Source organism: Labeo rohita, chromosome 7 (assembly GCF_022985175.1).
Source record: "Labeo rohita strain BAU-BD-2019 chromosome 7, IGBB_LRoh.1.0, whole genome shotgun sequence".
NCBI classification, from domain to species: domain Eukaryota; kingdom Metazoa; phylum Chordata; class Actinopteri; order Cypriniformes; family Cyprinidae; genus Labeo; species Labeo rohita.
In genome coordinates, this window is record NC_066875.1 from 25971370 (window position 1) to 25991080 (window position 19711).

The following is a 19711-nucleotide window of genomic DNA, read 5'->3' on the forward strand; positions in this document are numbered from 1 at the left end:
TAGAAAGTAAGACAGCTAGAGAAGTCTGTGTGTGTGTGTGTTTTGCTCACTGGTTTTTAGAGAACTCGGGGTGAAGTAACAGCATAAGATGTCCTCGTCATTTTTCTCCGCTGTCAGAACCTCAGTCCTCTGGGCCTGTGAAAAGGAACAAGTGACCTGTACCTGCAGAGCTATGCTTCACATACTCATAAGCATACAAACAATCTTTCTCTCTCTCTCTCTCTCTCTCACTCACTCACACACACAATGCTTTTTTCCCTTTTACCTGTGATAAGTTGTAGCTCATTGCAGACAGTTGTCCTACATTTCATCCTAAAATATAGATTCTTGATTTATAACACCTACCAAAGCACTGCAGGTCTGTTTCAGCTCTCCAGGTTCACTGGGCTGCACTATCATAAAGATATCTGTTCTTAAAAGAATTCTGTGACATTAACAAAATCATTCTACCATTGTCATATTAATATAACAAACGCACATGCTCTCATTAACAGCAATCTGTCAGTAAAAATCAACAAAACAATTTAAGACGTAACCACTAGAGCAATCGATCGATAAACAGTTAACTAACACTTGAAATACTACACCACTGCTAATCTATGAAATTTATAATCAATATCCTACTGCTAACAGATAGCGCTCTATTTCTGCAGGGAGCTAGCACACATGCACACAGACTGCTGTACTGTGACCATGAATGTGGTTTGTTTTGTGCATAGCGATTGCTGGGTTATAATTTTGCTCTAAAATAGTGCAGTGCCATTATGGAGAGAACTATTGGAGTGCCCTAATTATGCTGCAACAGTCAGACAGGCTTTTTTTTAAATCGATCAGGCGTATTGCAATAGCGTCACTGTCTGGTTTTAATGCTGTGTCTCACTAGTTTTGTCCTTACCACAGCTGATTTGCTTGAGAACTCACCGTTTAGCTACAGAATCAAGAGTTTTTGGCCTAAAAGAAAAACTGGTAATGCTTCTGTCACTCTGCCTGTACTGGCTAAAATGCTTTGAATTCAGAGGATTTAGATATCTTTTCTCGCCTTTTTCAAAAACATTATTTAAAAAATAAATTATGTCCACAGATAAAAACATACATTGTCATGTGTTTAGTAGGGTCGTAAATTAATAAGGGATAATGGCAAAAATGCCACCGAAATGAACAAAATCGTCCCACATATTCAAGACAAAAGGGCAAAAAATGCCCCTGTACAATTAAACAATGTATTACGGCTGTCGTGATTAAACTGAAATGTGAAAATTAATGAAAAGTGTTAACCTACGTAATTACACTTAGATTTGCTTACACTGCATCAGATTGCTTTTTACACGTTTTGTGCAGCGTTGAGCCTTATAACCAATCAAACGTGTTTGTGTTGAACAAAGGAATGCATTGGCCAATCAGAGGAGCTTAGATTTGATATTAATAAATCTATATTACAATATAAAGAGCAATAATGTACAATAATGATTTTGTCATAATATTGCAACACTACGAGCTTCTGTTTTTAACATGTATAATTTAGATACAGTTTTAAACAGTCTATTGTTATTGCCAACAGTTTAAAATATTGTTTAAAGTAACTAGGTAAATTTGACATAAAAGACGACATAGTATGTTTTTTATAATAATAAGGTGATTATAATTCCCCTCACAAATGTTAAAAAATGCTCCTGGAAATCAAGAGTCAAATATTGGCCCTTAATGGAAAAGTTAATTTCTGACCCTGGTGTGCAGTTCTTAATTTTACTATTTTTGCCCTAATTTTTTGGACCTGAAGGCATTTACTAGTTTCTCCTGTATGCACATTCTGGCGCTACACTATTTCTTCTACTTAATAATAATAAACTGCAGTATTCTATAAGAAATAAATAAACAAAACCTTATAACCTTGACATTTTTGCTGATGAGGCATATGCATAAATGCACTCACTGTTTCCCTCTAGAAAAATGCTCTTTGTAGTAATTTGGAATAGCAAATATAATTGAGCTTACTTCAGGTCATCAGCATAAAAACCAACAGAACTCATAATGTAATTGTTTATTCCAACATATTATTATCAAGAATTGTAAGAATTCTCCACTAGTGCAAAAATACACAAACAGGATGCTAATTATATTTTGGGCTCCCATATTTAGTCCTTTGATTAAAGAAAATTACAAGGGATATCCTTAGTGCAATCTTTTATGCAAGGCCTTCATTCTAGAGAGAATGAGAGAGTGATTTCTTTTGCTCTATCATTCATCATGTGGCTTGTGTAATAGTATTTCCTATGCTATTGTTTACATCCACTGCTGGAAATGCTCTGTCACAAATGCTTTCTGAAATGAGCTCAACAGCTGAATAAATGCCATACCGTTCTCCATCTGCAGGATAATCATTATTAGCAATCAAGAATAATGTTATGCACATATAAGCTTAAAAAAAAGCACATTTGTCATAGCGAAGCAAAAGAACTGCTGTGTATTTAACAGCTTTGTGTTTTTTTTTTATACAAAAAAACACATTAAGCATTCAGGTAAATTATGAAAATGAATTCATGAAGTCAAAACACTTGTTGAGGAGGATATGCAAATATTAGTCCCGTCCGCTCTTTTCACTTTCATCAGATGACGGATTTTGGTGCTGGTCAGAGTCGGAGTCAAACATGGGGCTGCGCTGTAAAGGATGTGGCAGACGATTCTGTCTGGAGGTGAAGGGAGGGGGCAGCGAGCAGGACAAATGATCCTCTACACAGGGGATCCTGGCAGGAGTCTGGCCGGAAGTGCTGCGTAGGGCTGGAGCCACGGTGGCTGGACTCAGCGAACTGCTCCCCAACACCACTTCTCTCAAGCGCTGACTCTCCCTGGTTGCTGCCTCCCAAACCACCTCCAATTCACCTTCTACCTCTCTGAGAAACACAAAGAGAGAGAGGCTTGATTTAAATCAGGAAAGCACTCATATCACGCTCTCTAAAAAGTGAGAATACCTGTTTCATACACACACAGGCATTCAAAATACATAAACTCACAAAATTCTGTGACCTTCAGTCATTTTGTATCCTCCAGTCAATACTGGTGTATTCGCACACCAGGCTTTTGAGGGCTCAGCTGTGCAATAATAACAGGTATTAAGTGGAATTGTGCTAAGGCACAAACTTGAACAGAATGAGTGAGAACGATAGAGATGACCGAGTGGTCGAGGTGTGTAAGCTGTCGTAATCATAGATCAATTAACCGGACCATCTGCTGATGCACATGCACATAAACACACACACATACGCGTTATGACAAGCTTTCTATCTCACTTTATCTCCCACTGTGTTGAAAGTGGCGAGTCATCTGTGTTAAGTGTCCTTTACTTTGCGGATTTCTGGTCTGTTATTATAGGATAGTTCACCCAAAAATTAAAATACTGTCATTGTTATCTCACCCTCAAGTTGTTCCAAACCTTTTTGAGTTTCTTCTTTTATATTTTTTTCCATGCTATGGAAATCAATGGCTACCATCAACTATTTAGTTATCAATTAAAAAAAAAAAAAAAATCTTCTTTTGTGCTCAACAGAAGAAGTGTAAAGGTTTGGAACAACTTGAAGGTGAGTAAATAATTACAGAATATTCTTTTTTGGTGAACTATCCCTTTAAGATGTGTTTTTAAGCTGCCATCTTCTCCACTGCCTGCATCAATAAACATCATCTCTGCAAGTCTCAAGCAGTGTCAAACAGAAGTCAAACTCATCTCCTGTGCTTCAGATACCATGCACCTTAGAAACAGTATGAAACGTGTCTATATTTGCCTGTGTATTTTGAGATCCGAGACCATCAAAAAACTGTTTTGTTGAAATTGCAGAAATTACTTGTGGTACTGTACTTTCATTAATATATTTTTAATTCATATTAATTTTAAGAATGTGTTGGAAAGAACAAGTTTTTGGAACGTAGGCCAATGTTTCCCAAGAAGTGTTTGACATTATAGATTTATTAAATGCTTTCGTCTTTTTGAATAAACAAACAAACAAACAAACAAATAAATGAAACGAAAACTGAAAAATCAAATATTTTAACAACTATTTTTTTAATGTTGTAGATTATTGCTGCTGCAAACAAGTATAGGAACTTGCTGCTGCCAATACGGTGCTGTGAGTATTTAAGACATATTGCTGCTGCACAAGTAGCATATACAATTGAGGTCAAAAGTTTACATACATTACACCCTGTAGAATCTGCAAAATGTTAATTATTTTACCAATAAATAAATAAATAAGAGGGATCATAAAAAATGCATGTTAAGGTTTATTTAGTACTGACCTGAATAAGATATTTCACATAAAAATACATATAGTCCACAAGAGAAAATAATAGTTAATTCAAATTCAAAAGTTTACATACACTTGATTCTTAATACTGTGTTGTTACCTGCATGATCCACAGCTGTGTTTTTTGTTTAGTGATAGTTGTTCATGAGTCCCTTGTTTGTCCTGAACAGTTAAACTGTCCACTGTTCTTCAGAAAAATCCTTCAGGTCCCACAACTTCTTCGTTTTTTCAGCATTTTTGTGTGTTTGAACCCTTTCCAGCAATGACTGTGTGATTTTGAGATTCATCTTTTAACACTAATGACAACTGAGGGACTCATATGCAACTATTACAGAAGGTTCAAACGCTCACTGATGCTCCAGAAGGAAAAACAATGCATTACGAGCTAGGGGTGTAAACTTTTGAACAAAATGAAGATGTGTGCATTTTTCTTATTTTGCCTAAATACCATATTTTTCATTTAGTACTGTTACAGATGATACTTAAATGTTTTCCAGAAGACAAAATAAGTTACATTTACCCTGATCTTCAAATTAAAAAAAGTTTTCACCCCCTGGCTTTTAAGGCATTGTTTTTCATTCTGGAGCATCAGTGAGTGTTTGAACCTTCTGTAATAGTTGCATATGAGTCCTCATTTGAAAAGATGGATCTCAAAACCATACAGTCAATTGCTGGAAAGGGTTCAAATGCACAAAAATGCTGGAAAACCAAAGAATTTGTGGAACCTGAAGGATTTTTCTGAACAGCAGTCAGTTTAACTGTTCAGGACAAACAAGGGACTCAAACAACTTTCATTAAAAACACAGCTGTGGATCATTCAGGTAACAACAAAGTATTAGAAATCAAGTGTATGTAAACTTTTGAACGGGGTCATTTTTATACATACATGTTATTGTATTTTTTTCTTTCTTCTTACATATCTTACTGTATGTAAACAACGTTTATGTGAAATATCTTATTCAGGTCAGTACTAAATAAAAAATGACATGCATTTTGCAGATTCTGCAAGGTGTATGTAAACCTATACAGGTGGATCTGGGGAAGGTGGAGAGTTTCAGAGGATTTCATAAAGCGCACTGCAAAAATGCTGTAGTGAATGCTAACCAGCCATTTAAATGCAAAGCAGTAAGCTTATTGGCTGTGTATGATCCGATCAGCTTGTGCCACGTAGTTTAACACTGTGAATATCATAACATTTGTGGTAAGGACCCATCAGCCTGCGCCATCTAGAGTTACATGACAGAACTTGGCATTTTCCCCCCCAAAAATAGAAAACAGTTACTTTAAATCGTAATATTTCACAATATTATAATTTTTGTTTAAATAAATGCAGCCTTGGTGAGAAGTTTTTTTTTAAACTTACTTATCACAAACTTTTGAACAGTAGTGAATACTGCATATATATATATATATAAAATAAAAGATCATATTGTTAAGACCTGAATTCTAAATAATAATCATAATAAAAACATGTTAATCTAAATCTTAATCTATCACTCGCACACAAGGATTGTGACTAAAACAGTCTAAGCAAACAACCAATAGGTCTACTCTCATCGCTCAATTTCTGGACCTTCAAGCTTAAACCTACATTTCTGAGACAAACTAAAAACTGTTTGTTTAAAACAAAATCCATATTTCTGTGTCAATAGTTTGAGACAGCAGATTTGTCCCAATACTGAATATTATACATCATTTTGTCATTGATGTGTTGCCTGAGGCTGCTCTTTTTACATCTTGACAAAGAATCAGGTAAATATGGCTATGTGTATTTTCATCTCATTTTCAGGCAGTCTGGAATGCCTAATGAGACTGTCACCTCGGGACTCTTTTATTTCTCCTTGTAGGTGCCCTTTTCCTCTCCTTCCTTCTCTCTATTCATCACATATTGTGCAGTCTCAGCAAAAGCCAAACAAGGCCTTATCTATGCACACAGATAGCCTGCCCCTGTCACCTTAGAGATTTATAACAGAGAGAGAGAAACAGAGAGAGAGTGAGAGAGAGACCGAGAGATTGCTGTCAGTGGGTGGGTCAGCTGATCAATAGTGTCAGACAGGGGAACAGACAGTAGGACAGAGTGATGCAGAGAGGACAGAAGTGAGGGACAAATAAACCCACAGACTGACAGATCAAAAGAGGAGACATGACTAATATCACATCTGAATGTCTAAGCCCACATGGATTTAGCAGACTTTTGTGCTGAAAATGAAGTGGAGAGAGCTGGAAGCATCAAAGTATACGAAAGTGTACATCAAAGTATATAAATCATCCAGACAGGAATAAGTATTAGTAGAAACACTTGTTTTTAGGTTAATGGCTTTTTTCTCCAACAATATCGTCCTTTTAAAATATATGAAGGCAGAAAATAATAATTATTCAGATGATGCTTCCTGCAGGCCCTTCTCTCACCGTCTAATCGATTGCTAGTGTTTGCTTTCGCTCTCATTCTCATGACCCAGTTGCCAAAAGAGAGAGGGAAGAGGACCAGAGAGACGGGTGCGAGTGGGCGCGAAGGAAAGAAGTGACACGTCTGAGTGGTGAACGTCAGGAGATGAAAGATGAGAGAGACCAGTATTGACCCGGCTGGTTTTAGCATCAAAGTCTTCTACCAGAGATTAAAAAAGAAATGAGTGAGACAGAGAGAGGGAGGTGGGAGAGTACTTTGTGAATGCTGCACTAAGAAGTGGGTTTATGGGAGCACTAGTAATTTGAGTAATGAGCCTGTGGTACATTCTGCTGTGTCACTGTGCGTAAAAAGCCACTTCGAATGATGCCATACAAGTCATCTGCGTCACATTAACCAAGCCGTAATTAACTGGTGAATGGCTAATGCCAGAGATAATAAATGTCCACTTCATGCTTGGTTTCTTCCATTACCTAGCGGTTAAAGACCTGGGTTGGTAACCATAAGCATCTACTCTATGGTTGTTGAGAGGGCACCATTGGGAGCCCTGGCTTAGATTAGAGACACAAGATGAGACATGATCAACTACGTTTTGTTAGTTTACTGATCTGTGTCATTTTGCTGAGTTGATTCAATATTTCTAAATCCAATTTATTCTGGTATTTTCAACTACACGATTTTATCAAAGCACATTTTGCTTGCTTTCCTCATTAGGAAACAAACTAAAAGGAAAAGGAAAAGAAAGTTAAGACTGAAACTTGATGAGAAGCTGTGGAATAACGCTTTAGCTAAAGTTAACTCTATTTGTATTTGTGCTCGTCTGAATCTCGTCCAGGTCAAAGCTGTTCACAGAATTCATTACACCAAAGCAAAATTAAACAAATTCTCTTTAACAGAAGAGAATAGGTGAAACAGATACTCGCTAGATATTTTGCACCTGTCCTAAACTGTATTCATTCTTCTCTCTTTCCTACACTGTCAAAGGCTCTTAATATTTCTGTTACACTCATCCCAGTAATTGCAATCCCCGGTGTAGCATCTGTTGATGGCTTGTATAATAAGTGTCATGCAGATATTATTGCTTTTGCTAAATTGGTAGCCAGAAGACAAATACTGCCACATTGGAAATCTTCATGCCTCCCTTCTAATTTTTCTTGGTTGAAGGACTTAATGTCCTTTTTGCACCTGGAAAAAACTTAAAAAAAAAACTCCATTAAGGACTCTGCTAAGGTTGTTGTTCAGATTATTTGTACAATTCTATGTATTTATTTTTATGGTTGTTATGTATTTATTTTCCGGTTGTTAAAAAAACAGCACCCATGTATGTTATACACATTGTCAGTGCTTAAATATGCATTAAAAATGTAATTCAAAAAAACAAAAAAAAAAACAATGTTTTTTTTTTTTTTTTTCTCAGACTTACTTTCTATTAGGTGACTAACTACTACACACTTCTGTCAAAAAATATTTAAATCAATAATTTTGGGTACAATGCACTTATTGTGTTCATACGGTATTACAAAATACTTTTACTGTCAGTGAGGTGGGATGATGCAGTTAGTGACAGGTTTCATGGTATGGGTAGGTTTAAGGGTGGGATTATGTAATGTAATAATGATGTAACAAAGATATAAATTAATTATAGATGTAATTGTATGCATGTGTCTTTTATATAAGTACAATGTAAAAGTAGGCACACTGTATTAAATTTTTAGGGCTGATTTTTTAAGATTTTTCTGGTCGACTAGTAGTTGAAAAATGTGACATTTCATTCACTGACGCTTTTCGTTCGGCAGCACTAAACCCAGCAGCGCATATATTTGCTTGCCGGCAACCCCGCTTAAATAAAAGCTAGCTAATTTTAGGTTTGATAATGATGGAAATTCATACAAAAAATTAATTTTTACATATTATTTTTAAGTTTACTATAAAATAACTGTATTTTTTTTAATACTCCTTTTTATTTTAACATATAATGGTATTATCACACTTTATTTTATATAAAAAACTAAATAAATAAAGTCCAATGATATTATTATCACTACTATTCATTTATTTTTTTAGAGTTATATTTAATGGGTCACACAATGTGCAGTGTGAGGACTAAACCAAATCTCCAGGTACTCTTATGAGAACCAGGCTAAAAAAAACGTATGCGTATATATACGTTTAGTATATATACTATACTATAGTGTAGTATAGTATAGACCAGGGGTGCCCAGACTCGATCCTGGAGGGCCAGTGTTCTGCAGAGTTTGGCTCTAACCCCAATTAAACACACCTGAACCAGATAATCAAGATCTTTTTAGTTATACTAGAAACTTCCCCACAGGTGTGTTGAAGCAAGCTGATGCTAAAACACCAGCCCTCCAGGTCCAAGTTTGGGCATCCCTGGTATAGACTATACTGTAGTAGTCTAATATAGACTAAAGCCATTTTCAAACAGTCAATACCAATGAAGTGCTGTAAAATTACTGGAACGACTTTACCTGTAAATACAAAAATGCACTGTGTCACATTTAATCTTTTTACCGGTAAAGCACCATTCACACTTTATTTTCAAAATACCGGTAAATTCTGTGACATCATTTGTAAATATGGAGGGGTATATGCGGTCAGTGTTTTCTTTTTTTATGTCAAATGTACACATTCATGCAGCAGCAGCTGCTTTTGGCCCAGTGATATCATATTAGACAACTTCAAACCAAAGTGCAGGGTTGCCGGTTCCAGGGGGTAAAATACACATTTTTTGGAGGGGTTCCCCCGGTAAAATTTGCATTCCAGTGGCTAAGTATCATGTTATCTGTGTCGTTACAACTTGCGGCAACAGTGTTAAAGTTGCCCAGTTAGGCGGGAAAACCGTAAAAAGCACAGATTTAAATGCATCCTCTGCATCAGAATGTTATGATTGGCCCAGAGTAGACGTCTTACGTCAGTGTGTTCTGAAATTGTACATGCTCATACCAGTAATCTTGTTCTGCATTCACACAGAGCACATTACCGTAATGGGAATGTTACAATTTCTCATACTGGTAAATTGCCGGAACGAATTTACCGTTATTTTTGAAAAGGTCCTGTTCACACATGATATCTTAATGGTAATTTACAGTGAATTTACCAGTAAAGACTGTATGTGTGAAAGAGGCTTATATGGTGGAGAGCACAGAGAGTACCTATTTTAGTCATAGTTTTATTGCTAATTCTAATATTTCACCAGAAATCATTCATGTAAGTCAGAAATTCATTTGCAAGTTTCTCTGAATAAAACAAAACATGTGGATCTTAATCATCTAAAGACAACATCTTAATTACATCTTACATTAGTAATTATTCATATTAACATTAGTATTAATATTAAATAATACAATTGATTAATGTTTCATTAATATTTAAATATTAATGTTAAAGTATTATTCCTGTGTGTATAACACATGTGACTGTATCATAGCACTGAACTCACAATGATTTTAGAAAAATATCTGCAGATACAGAAATATTACAGCACAATTAAGAGTTATTCTATTAAAATCACATGGCCTTGCTGATGTACAACATCAAAAGAATCATCCACAGTATGTGTCCAGTATAATTTGCAATATAACCTACATTTTACAGTCTCATTTGTTCATGTTGCTTCTGTACATTACAAAGTTAAATTAGGAGCACAAATGGCCACTCAGCACCATTAATTCAATACACACACACAAATTCAGTCTCATGTACACAGACACACGTGCACACACACATACAGCAATCCTAATGTAATTCATTAGGGGTGTGTAATGGATTACAAACGTAATGAAGGATGATTCAGCCATACCTCTGGAGTGGATCAACATATGGGCAACAGATGCACACACATAAACACAAAACTATGTGTGTGACAAAACAACAAAGACTGTTTCTGCAAGACAATAGTGCTATAATCTGCCTGTGACAGATATGATTAGCAATGTCATCATATTATGTAATACTGAGACGTATCCTCTACCCCAGGTGTGTGGAAAATCAAATCAATGCTTCATCTGGCCATGCACTGCAGTGCAACATGCAGCATGTATTGCATGGTCTTAGCTCACACAGAATGGCTGGTAGGCAAATGAATGTTTTAACAGCTTGCTTTAACGAGTGCAAGAGCAAGAGCATCAAGTCTAGGGTGACAAGGTGAGATCACGAGGGCTACAGGTCTTAAATTGCATAATAGTGTCTCATTACTTGTATTTGTGAGTTTTTTGAAAAAAGAAAAAAGATGCAAATACACATGAACAGCAGCCCCAGAGAGATCAATGTGAGTGTAAGGTGATGCATTTGTGTAGTTTCAACTGTCAGCTCTGCTAAAATTACTTGCATCATCATGACCTACACAATACAAAAACCTTTTCAGACTCCGTCGTTTTTTAAAACGCTAACATGACAAAAGAGATAAACACACAGACACTTCTCTTTTATACTCTGTAAGGTAAACACGCCTCTCTGCTTTTCCAGATTCACATGCATTTTCCCTCTTTCAATCGATGCCACATAACTGATAAAACCACAAAACTGTAATTCATCAAACTATCTTACTACTACTTTCTGCAAATAAGGTTTGCACAATACCACAATGACAGGCCTTTTTGCAGGCAGTAATATGTAAAGCTAACATTTTTCCATTGTTCCTCAGGCAGTCTTGTCAGTCGACTCAGAGTGATCCAAAATACAGGCATGTTCACGTCAATCTGAGCACTTCGGTCATGAGAGAGTCTGTCTCCTGCACTTAACAGTAATATAAAGAGAAACAGAGAAAAGACAGTTTTATGTAGAAAGACAGACAGGAGAGAGATTAACGGTGAGAGAAGACAGGACATTAAAATGAGGATGTTAGAGAATTGACAGAGGCCGCACCTTGATTGACCTCTGACCTTCCGCCACACACAGCTGTCACTCAACACTGCTGGGATGAGGAGGAATGAATTATAATAAATGACACTGCTGACACATCACATGCCCCTAATATTACAAGGAAAAAGGCTATATCATTTGCCAAGGCACGCATGTGTAATTTAGATATGTCCATTAATCTTTCCTCTCTTTTCATCGCTCTCCCTTCTGTTCTCACTCTCACAGCTAGGTGACATTTCAGTATATAACCAAGCTTTTTATCTCTCTTTCTCACACAGAAATCTCAAAGCACACACGCTAATCTCTATATGATTGGAAGCTAATGTTTCAGTGGCCTGTAGAAGCAATACGAGCAGCAAAGATTAGCCAGATTAGATCTCTCTGGATCCGCATGTAGCCTGACTGAGGCCCACCTCTGGCCCACACTTTAAACTTTTGCTCTCTTGCTCACCTCAAAACAGCACTGCAAACTGCCTCACAGCTTGAGTGAAAACCTCAAGACATAAAAGGATAGTTCACCTGAGAATAAAAATTCTGTCATCATTTACCCATCCTCAGTTTCCTTGTCATAAAATGAAACAAACAGTTAAAACATTCTTCAAATTACAGTTTACAGTCAATAAGATTTAGTTTGAAAAAATATACATTGATTCAGCAAGGATGCATGAAACTGATTAAAGGTGACAGTAAAACTGATATTTTCTATATACACTGTTGTTCAAAAGTTTGGAATCAGTAAGATTGTAAATGTTTTTAATGGAGTCTCTTAATGCTCATTAAGGGTGTGTTTGATTAAAGAGACAGAAAAAACTGTAATATTGTGAAATATTTTTTGCAGTTTCGAATATTGGTATCCTATTTTAATATACTTTGAAATATAATTTATTCCTGCATTGCAAAGCTGAATTTTCATCAGCCATTACTCCAGTCTTACGTGTCACATGATCCTTTAGAAATCATTCTAATATGATGATTTATTATCAGTGTTGAAACTGTTGTGCTGCTTAATATTTTTTTTGGACTAATATCTTTTTTGTATTCTCTGATGAATAAAAAATGAAAAAGAATAGCATTTATCCAAAATATATATTTTTTCTAATAATATATGTCTTTACTATCACTTTAACACATCCATTTAACACATTCTTGCTGAATAAAAAAGAAAGAAAAAATTTACTGACCCCAAACTTTTGAATCGTAGTATATGGTGTACACAATATTTCCATTTTTATCCAACTTTAAGAAACCTGAAAAAAGTATCACAGGTCCCAAAAATATTAAGCAGCACAACTGTTTCCAATACTGATAATAAATCAGCATATTAGAATGATTTCTGAAGGATCGTGTGACACTGAAGTCTAGAGTAATGATGGTGAAAATTCAGCTTTGCTTCACAGGAATAAATTAGATTTTGAAGCATATGAAAATGTAATCCTGTTATTTAACCCTTTAACTGTCACCGTCCCCTGTGGGACGCCTAAGTTTACTTCACTATATTACAAATAAATCCTAATCTAATCATCACAAACTATACATTGTTGGAAAGGTCTAAGACTCCAAAATAGATATTTTACCATATTTTTATGTTAAAAATTATGTAGGAAAAATAATAGATTAATATATGTCAAGAGTGCAACTTACAAAATCTACATCATGAGTTCTGATCTTTGTCACAAAAGACTTTCTTCATTGCCTTTTTCCCTATCACACTTTAGATATCATAAGAAATTATATATCAGTTCAAAACTTAAAATCTCAAAATTCATCCTTTGAAAGGCATTTTAAAATCAGACATTGCATTACCACGGAAAATGTACACCAAAATCATATTACAAAATGTTTTCATTTATGAATTATAAAAATTGAACTTTGGATGCATTTTTATGTCTGTGTTCAAAAATAGGAGTGACAGTTAAAGGGTTAAAATTGCAATAATATTTCACAAAATTACAGTTTTTTTCTGTATTTTTGATAAAATAAATGCAGCCTTGACAAGCATAAGAAACTTCTTTGAATTTTTTTTGGAATGGTAGAGTATATATATGATTTTTTTCTATTAATCAAAGAATGCTGAAAAATAAATCATGGTTTCCATAAAAATATTAAGCAACACAACTGTTTTCAGCATTGATAATAATCAGATATGTTTCTTGAGCTGCAAATCAGCATATTAGAATCATTTCTGAATGATCATGTGACACTGAAGACTGGAGTAATGATGTAAATTCCATTTTGAAATCCATTGCAAAAGAAAAAATGGTAAAAAAAAGAAAGAAATTGTGTGTGTTTTTGATCAATAAACACAGCTGTGGTTAGCATAATTAAGAAATACTGATCTCAAACTTTTGAAAGGTTGTTTATATTCTGTGGTTTTTGTGTCTTTTTTTAATAGCCACTAGGCAAACTCATGAACATGACATATAAATGTTTGAATAAATCTGCCATTTGTTTACAAATTATTTGTATTCAAAAGGGCCCAGGTAAGTATTTGTTTATGAATAATTCACAAATGATGAAAAAACCCACAGCACAAGAAACAAGAGAATAATTACAGAATTAAATGACTGATCCTTGAACATCACAGTGTTAAAATAAATCCACACACACTCACATACACACACTCATAAAGACAAAGAGAAACATTGAGTGACGGCAGCATCATGAGCCGCAGTAATGGCGATACTCCAACATCTATACACAAAATAATTTGGTGAATCACCATGAGTTTTTCAGTCAAATAATGGCACATCTCTTCCTGAACAACAGCCCCTCCATTCATTGAGTTTGGTGTCAAAATGAAATGTCAAAAACATTCAAAAGAAAAAAAAGTGGTTAAAGCAGATGGACGAACAGCTGTATAGTAACAGAATGAATAGTGAATATCAACAATCAAGTCGTTGTCATTTCCTTTTCATATTTTTCACAGATAAACTCACACACACACACATGCACATAAAAACAAACTCTTCTGAAGGAGAAGCATTTTACTGACGTATCAAAGCTGACATTTAAAAACCTCACTTACATTCAGGCTTGGGTAGGGAACTGACTTCAAAATGAGCTTTGATGTAGTGTTGAGAGAGTGAGCGAGCGAGAGAGACTGTAAGTGTTTACTGGGTGAGCGAGTACACTGCAAGAAGTGGAGCTGTGTTGAGTTGGACATGGCTCAAATTCTGAACAAGAATAGTGTGTGTCATAGTTTGTGAGGATGAAGTGAGCAGTCCAGACAGCAGAGCAGATCTGAGTCCATCAGTGTGTGTCTGTCCCTAGCTGGACACTCTATCCTGCCTTGACTGTCTGACTTGTCTCTGTCCTGTCTAGTACTGACTGAAGTGGGTCTGTATGGTCTTTTGTTTTGCAAATACAGTATTAACATACAATATGTTCTTTATTTTTAGTATACATACACACACACACATGCATGTGTGACATGTATGACTTATAACACAATAATAAACAACAGCTCGACCATACACATTGCCATAACAACCTTGAAAAGGCTGCTCTGTGAGTTGTAACATAATATTTATTAGCTTCTGTCAGCCTTGAAGAAGCAGTTATAATTTTAAAAGTAGAAAGGACATTTTTCAAGACAGGGAAGGAAATGTAAAACCCATCTTTCCTTTTAACTAGTTTTTCTTCTTCTGCTCCAAGGCTGCCCGTGGCATCTGCACTCAAATAAAGAAACACTTTTGTGCTATTTAGAAAGCAAAAAAGGTCTCTTCTCTTTTAAATAGATAATTACAATGTATAAACCCAGTTTTGTAGAAACAAATTTGTTTTTTTATGAACATTTTAGCAACATTATTTGATTAATAATAATAATATTTTTGTGAACAATGAACAACAGCATTTATTAAATCTAGAATAACATTATTTAATAAATATACTTTTGTTAATTATTTACATTTACATTTAGACATTTAGCAGACGCTTTTATCCAAAGCGACTTACAAAAGAGGACAATGGAAGTAATCAAAATCAACAAAAGAGCAATAACATGCAAGTAATATAAAAAGTCTCAGTTAGCCTAACGCAGTACACGTAGCAAGGTTTTATAATTATATAATAAATAAAAAGAAAACAGATAGAATATAACATAAAAAGCAAGCTAGTGTTAGAGGCTTTTTTTTGTTTTTTGTTAATTGTATAATAAATAAATAGAAAAAATAGGTAGTGTAGTGGACAGCATATTCCAGGGCCCAGTTTATGGCAAGGGGGCCCCTCCCTGACCACAATAGTGGACAGAGGTTTGCTACATTTTGATTGGATCTTGGTGAACTAACATAAGCAATCTGTCCAACACCATCAGATAAAGATGCCAGGACAACATCCAGACACCTCTTAGAGGGCAAGAAGATGACCTTTGGTACAAAGCCCGGGAAGGACAGAACTTCCTATTCGTCAAAATTTCTGCCTTCCACCCACCTTGAGACTGATTACTAAGGTTTTGGCTTGTGACCGACCATAAAAATTCCTTAGGACCTCCAGATCCAGCAGCACTGGGTAAAACAGAGGGAGATCACAAAGATCCATCCAAATCCATTCATAAGTAGGTTTTTAAACCTTAAAACTTCGTCCAGCAAGACAACAACAGATGCAGCGTCCTGAGTCTCCATTCTAGGGAGACAAAGCGGATTGACCAAGTTCTGAGTCTCTAGACCAGAGAGGCAGAAGACACACAGACATTTGCAAGAAGGTTAAACCTTTACTTTAAGTACTTTTGTTTGCGTGTTCCAAGCTAAGGACCTTCAGCTCCTACTCCAGGGCCACATCTGCGCATTCCAGATCTTAGGACCCTTTGGCGCTCCAGAAGATCAGCATCCTACAGCACTTCATGTTCAAGGCTGTCGAAACGGATTCCTGCTCCTTCCCCCACTGTACTGCCACCAGCGCAACCGGTGGAAGTCGTCACCACCACCGGACTGCTCACTCAACCACAGCGAACGTAAATATCACTCACCTCTTCCAGAGACCTTGGCATTGCTGTATGTTATCAGTATATAACGTTTCATTATTATATAGCTATAATAACATATTATATAGCTGATTGCAGTTGATAACAAATCTTACACGTATTTGTTTGATGCATAGTAAGGTTCTTTCCCTTATTTGTTACAGAGTAGCAACAGTTTATCTTTCCAGCTCTAAAATTGCAACACCCAACATAATCACTTGCATGTTATGCATCTTAGGCACTTTATTCCTTTTTCATTCATGGTATTAATTTAGTAGTTGTTGATTACTCTTGACTATCTTTTGTTAATAAAATCTATTTTATTACAACTTGTGTCTTCCTTGTTGATAATACAGTAAGAGGTTCTACAAGTTAGAGATTCCACCAATCTTTCTTATGTGATGTACTCATAACCACACATTAATTGACACGTGATCCAAGAATCATAACGTCAGCTGTGACATGAGTACCCATCACTTCCCTATTTCACCTCCCTAGGCTGGCGTAAGCGAAATTCTATTTTATAGAATATAAAAAGAACAGAGAAGCTATTTTTTAAAGAAAACAAGCAGTAAGTAAATGAAGAGTATAAGTCTAAAAGGGATTTTTATTACACATTAAAGGGTTAGTTTCACCCAAAAATGAAAATTAGCCCATTATTTGCTCACCCTCAAGACATCCTAGGTGTATATGTCTTCCTTCTTTCAGATGAATGCAATCTGAGTTATATTAAAAATGATCCTGGCTCATCAAAGCTTTATAATAGCAGTGGGTTGGTGTTTCTTTTCAACAGTCCAAAGCAAGTCCAATAAAGTGCATCCATCCATAATAAAAAGTGCCTCACATGGCTCCTAGGGGTGAATAAAGGCCTCCTATAGTGAATTGCTGCATTTTTGTAAGAACAATATACATATTTAAAACATAATAATCACTTTTCTCTAGCTTGCGCCAACAGTTGTACGTGGAATCCATTCTGGGCAGATGACGTGGGACGTATACACAGTGCATGTGCCGCTCAAAACTAACTAACACAGACGCGCACTGGAGAAAGCAACACAAAACAGCGCTCACAAATAATAAGTACAAAACAAGGATTTGCAAAGAAAAATATCGGAGGATTTCAATATAAGCCAAGAGGAGTCTGGTTTTCCTTAAGTTCCTAAAGTTTGGAAACTTTGCTTCCTTTGCTCCTGTAAACAAACGTGGGTTTTCATGAGACTCACAGATGCATGCACATCGTAAATGTCCCACGTCATCCACCCAGAATGGCTGCTGCGTACCACTGTTAGTGCAGGCTTGAGAAAAGTGATTATTACGTTTTAAATATGGATATTTTTCTTACAAAAACGCATCAGTTCGCTATAGGAGGCCTCTATTTACTCCCCGGGGCTGTGCGATGCACTTTTTATGGATGGATGCGCTTTATTTGACTTCTTTTGGACTGTTGAAAAGAAACACCCACCCACTGCATTATAAAGCTTGGAAGAGCCAGAACCATTTTTAATAAACAATCCAATATTGCATATCTGTGAGTTGCAAAAGTATGTGAATCTCCAGGATTAGCAGTTAATTTGAAGTGAAATTAGAGTCCATCTGTTCAGAGGTGTTTTCAGTCAGTGAGATTAATATCAGATGCCACTGCCTGCCCTGTTTTATTTAGAGAAAAGGGCTCTATCAAAGCTTGATCATGTTTGTGGAAGAGTATCATGGCACAAACAAGGGAGATCTCTGAGAAGTGTAGTGTTTGGAGAAAGCAAAACACTGCATTCCAGCATAAGAACTTTATCTCATCTGTGAAACATGGTGGAAGTAGTATCATGGTTTAGGCCTGTTTTACTGCATCTGGGACAGAAAGGCTTGCCATCTTTCATGGAACAATGAATTCTGAATTATACCAGCAAATTACAAAGGAACTCTAACCAAATACTGAATCTCAAGATAAAGTAGGTCAGGCAGCAAGACAATGAGCCCAAGCACACAAACGGTTCTACCAAAGAATGGTGAAAGAAGAACAACGTTAATGTTCTGAAATGGCAAAATCAAAGTCCAGACCTTGATCCAATTAAAATGTTATGGAAGGACCTGATAGGAGGAAACTCACTGACATCACAGAGTTAAAGTGGTTCTGTACTGAGGAACGGGCTAAAATTCCCTATAAGCTGTTGTGCAGGACTGATCAGCAGTTACAAGAAACATTTAGCTGCAGCTATTGCTGCAGGGGGTCCAGACACTGAAAGCAAACATTCACATGCACTGTAAAAAATATATAGATAGTTGGGAAAATGTAAAAAAACAAGGCTACTTGACGCAGTATGACTTTTGAGATCTCTTAACAACAGTTTTTTAGCTCTTCTCATTAGAGATACTTTGCTTAGCCAACATAAATTTATTTGTTCATGCAATGCTGACTATCTTATTTTGCTAATAGGAAAATTCTTGTCACAGCAACTAAAACAACAATGAATGTCGTCGAGGTAATTAATTTTTTTCTGTTTCCTGGATGAAAAAAAGAATGTGTAAAAAGTCACCACATCATCAATTTTATGTTTATTTACGAATGACAAACAGTGAATTGTTCTTTTTTTTTTTTAAAGATATATTTTTGTCCTTTTTGCCTTTATTACATTAGGACAGATTATAGCTAACAGAAAGCGAAGCGGAAGAGAGAGAAGGGGGTGGGATCGAAAAGGTCCTCAAGCCAGGATTCGAACTCGGGATGCCCATAGCGCAATTGCGCTGCCCACAAGGTTATCGGTGCTGACGACAAACAGTGAATTGTTTTAGAAACCCTAATGGATAACTTAGTGTAATATGTAGACAACATTGTCTTTGTTTGTAAAACATCTTAGAAGAATAAGATATCCAGGAAACAGATATAAGTGGATGAACATACTCTAGGCCTCAAAACTAGACACACAGACCTCAAGAATGGTGGTAATCAACTAACGTTTAAAAGATGAGCTCTTTACATCACAGTACATCATAATGACAACACAACAAAAAAGTTCTAATGAAGTCAGCAAAGAGTAAAAGCATAATTTATTCATGCTGCAATGCATGCTGGTAACTTACTTGTTCGACTAGTTGGGAGAACATTTGGGGTAATTTTGTCAGTTTGTCAGGGGTTTTTACGTAGTTTCAAGAAAATATCATTTTTTTCGTATCTGAGACGCAAAT

General features: G+C 35.9%; 1 protein-coding gene across 5 annotated transcripts in view; it reads right to left on the minus strand.

Annotated features, from left to right (window-relative positions):
* Positions 1-1942: 1942 nt before the first annotated feature.
* Positions 1943-19711, minus strand: part of cep89 (centrosomal protein 89) — an 81901-nt gene continuing 64132 nt past the window's right edge. For 4 of the 5 annotated variants that reach the window (XM_051116232.1, XM_051116234.1, XM_051116233.1 and 1 more), the window contains one exon: positions 1943-2888. In XM_051116232.1, coding sequence (XP_050972189.1) covers positions 2576-2888 — 313 coding nt within the window. In that variant the 3' untranslated portion in view covers positions 1943-2575. The remainder of the gene's footprint in view (positions 2889-19711) is intronic. The other variant, XR_007828171.1, reaches the window with a different exon arrangement.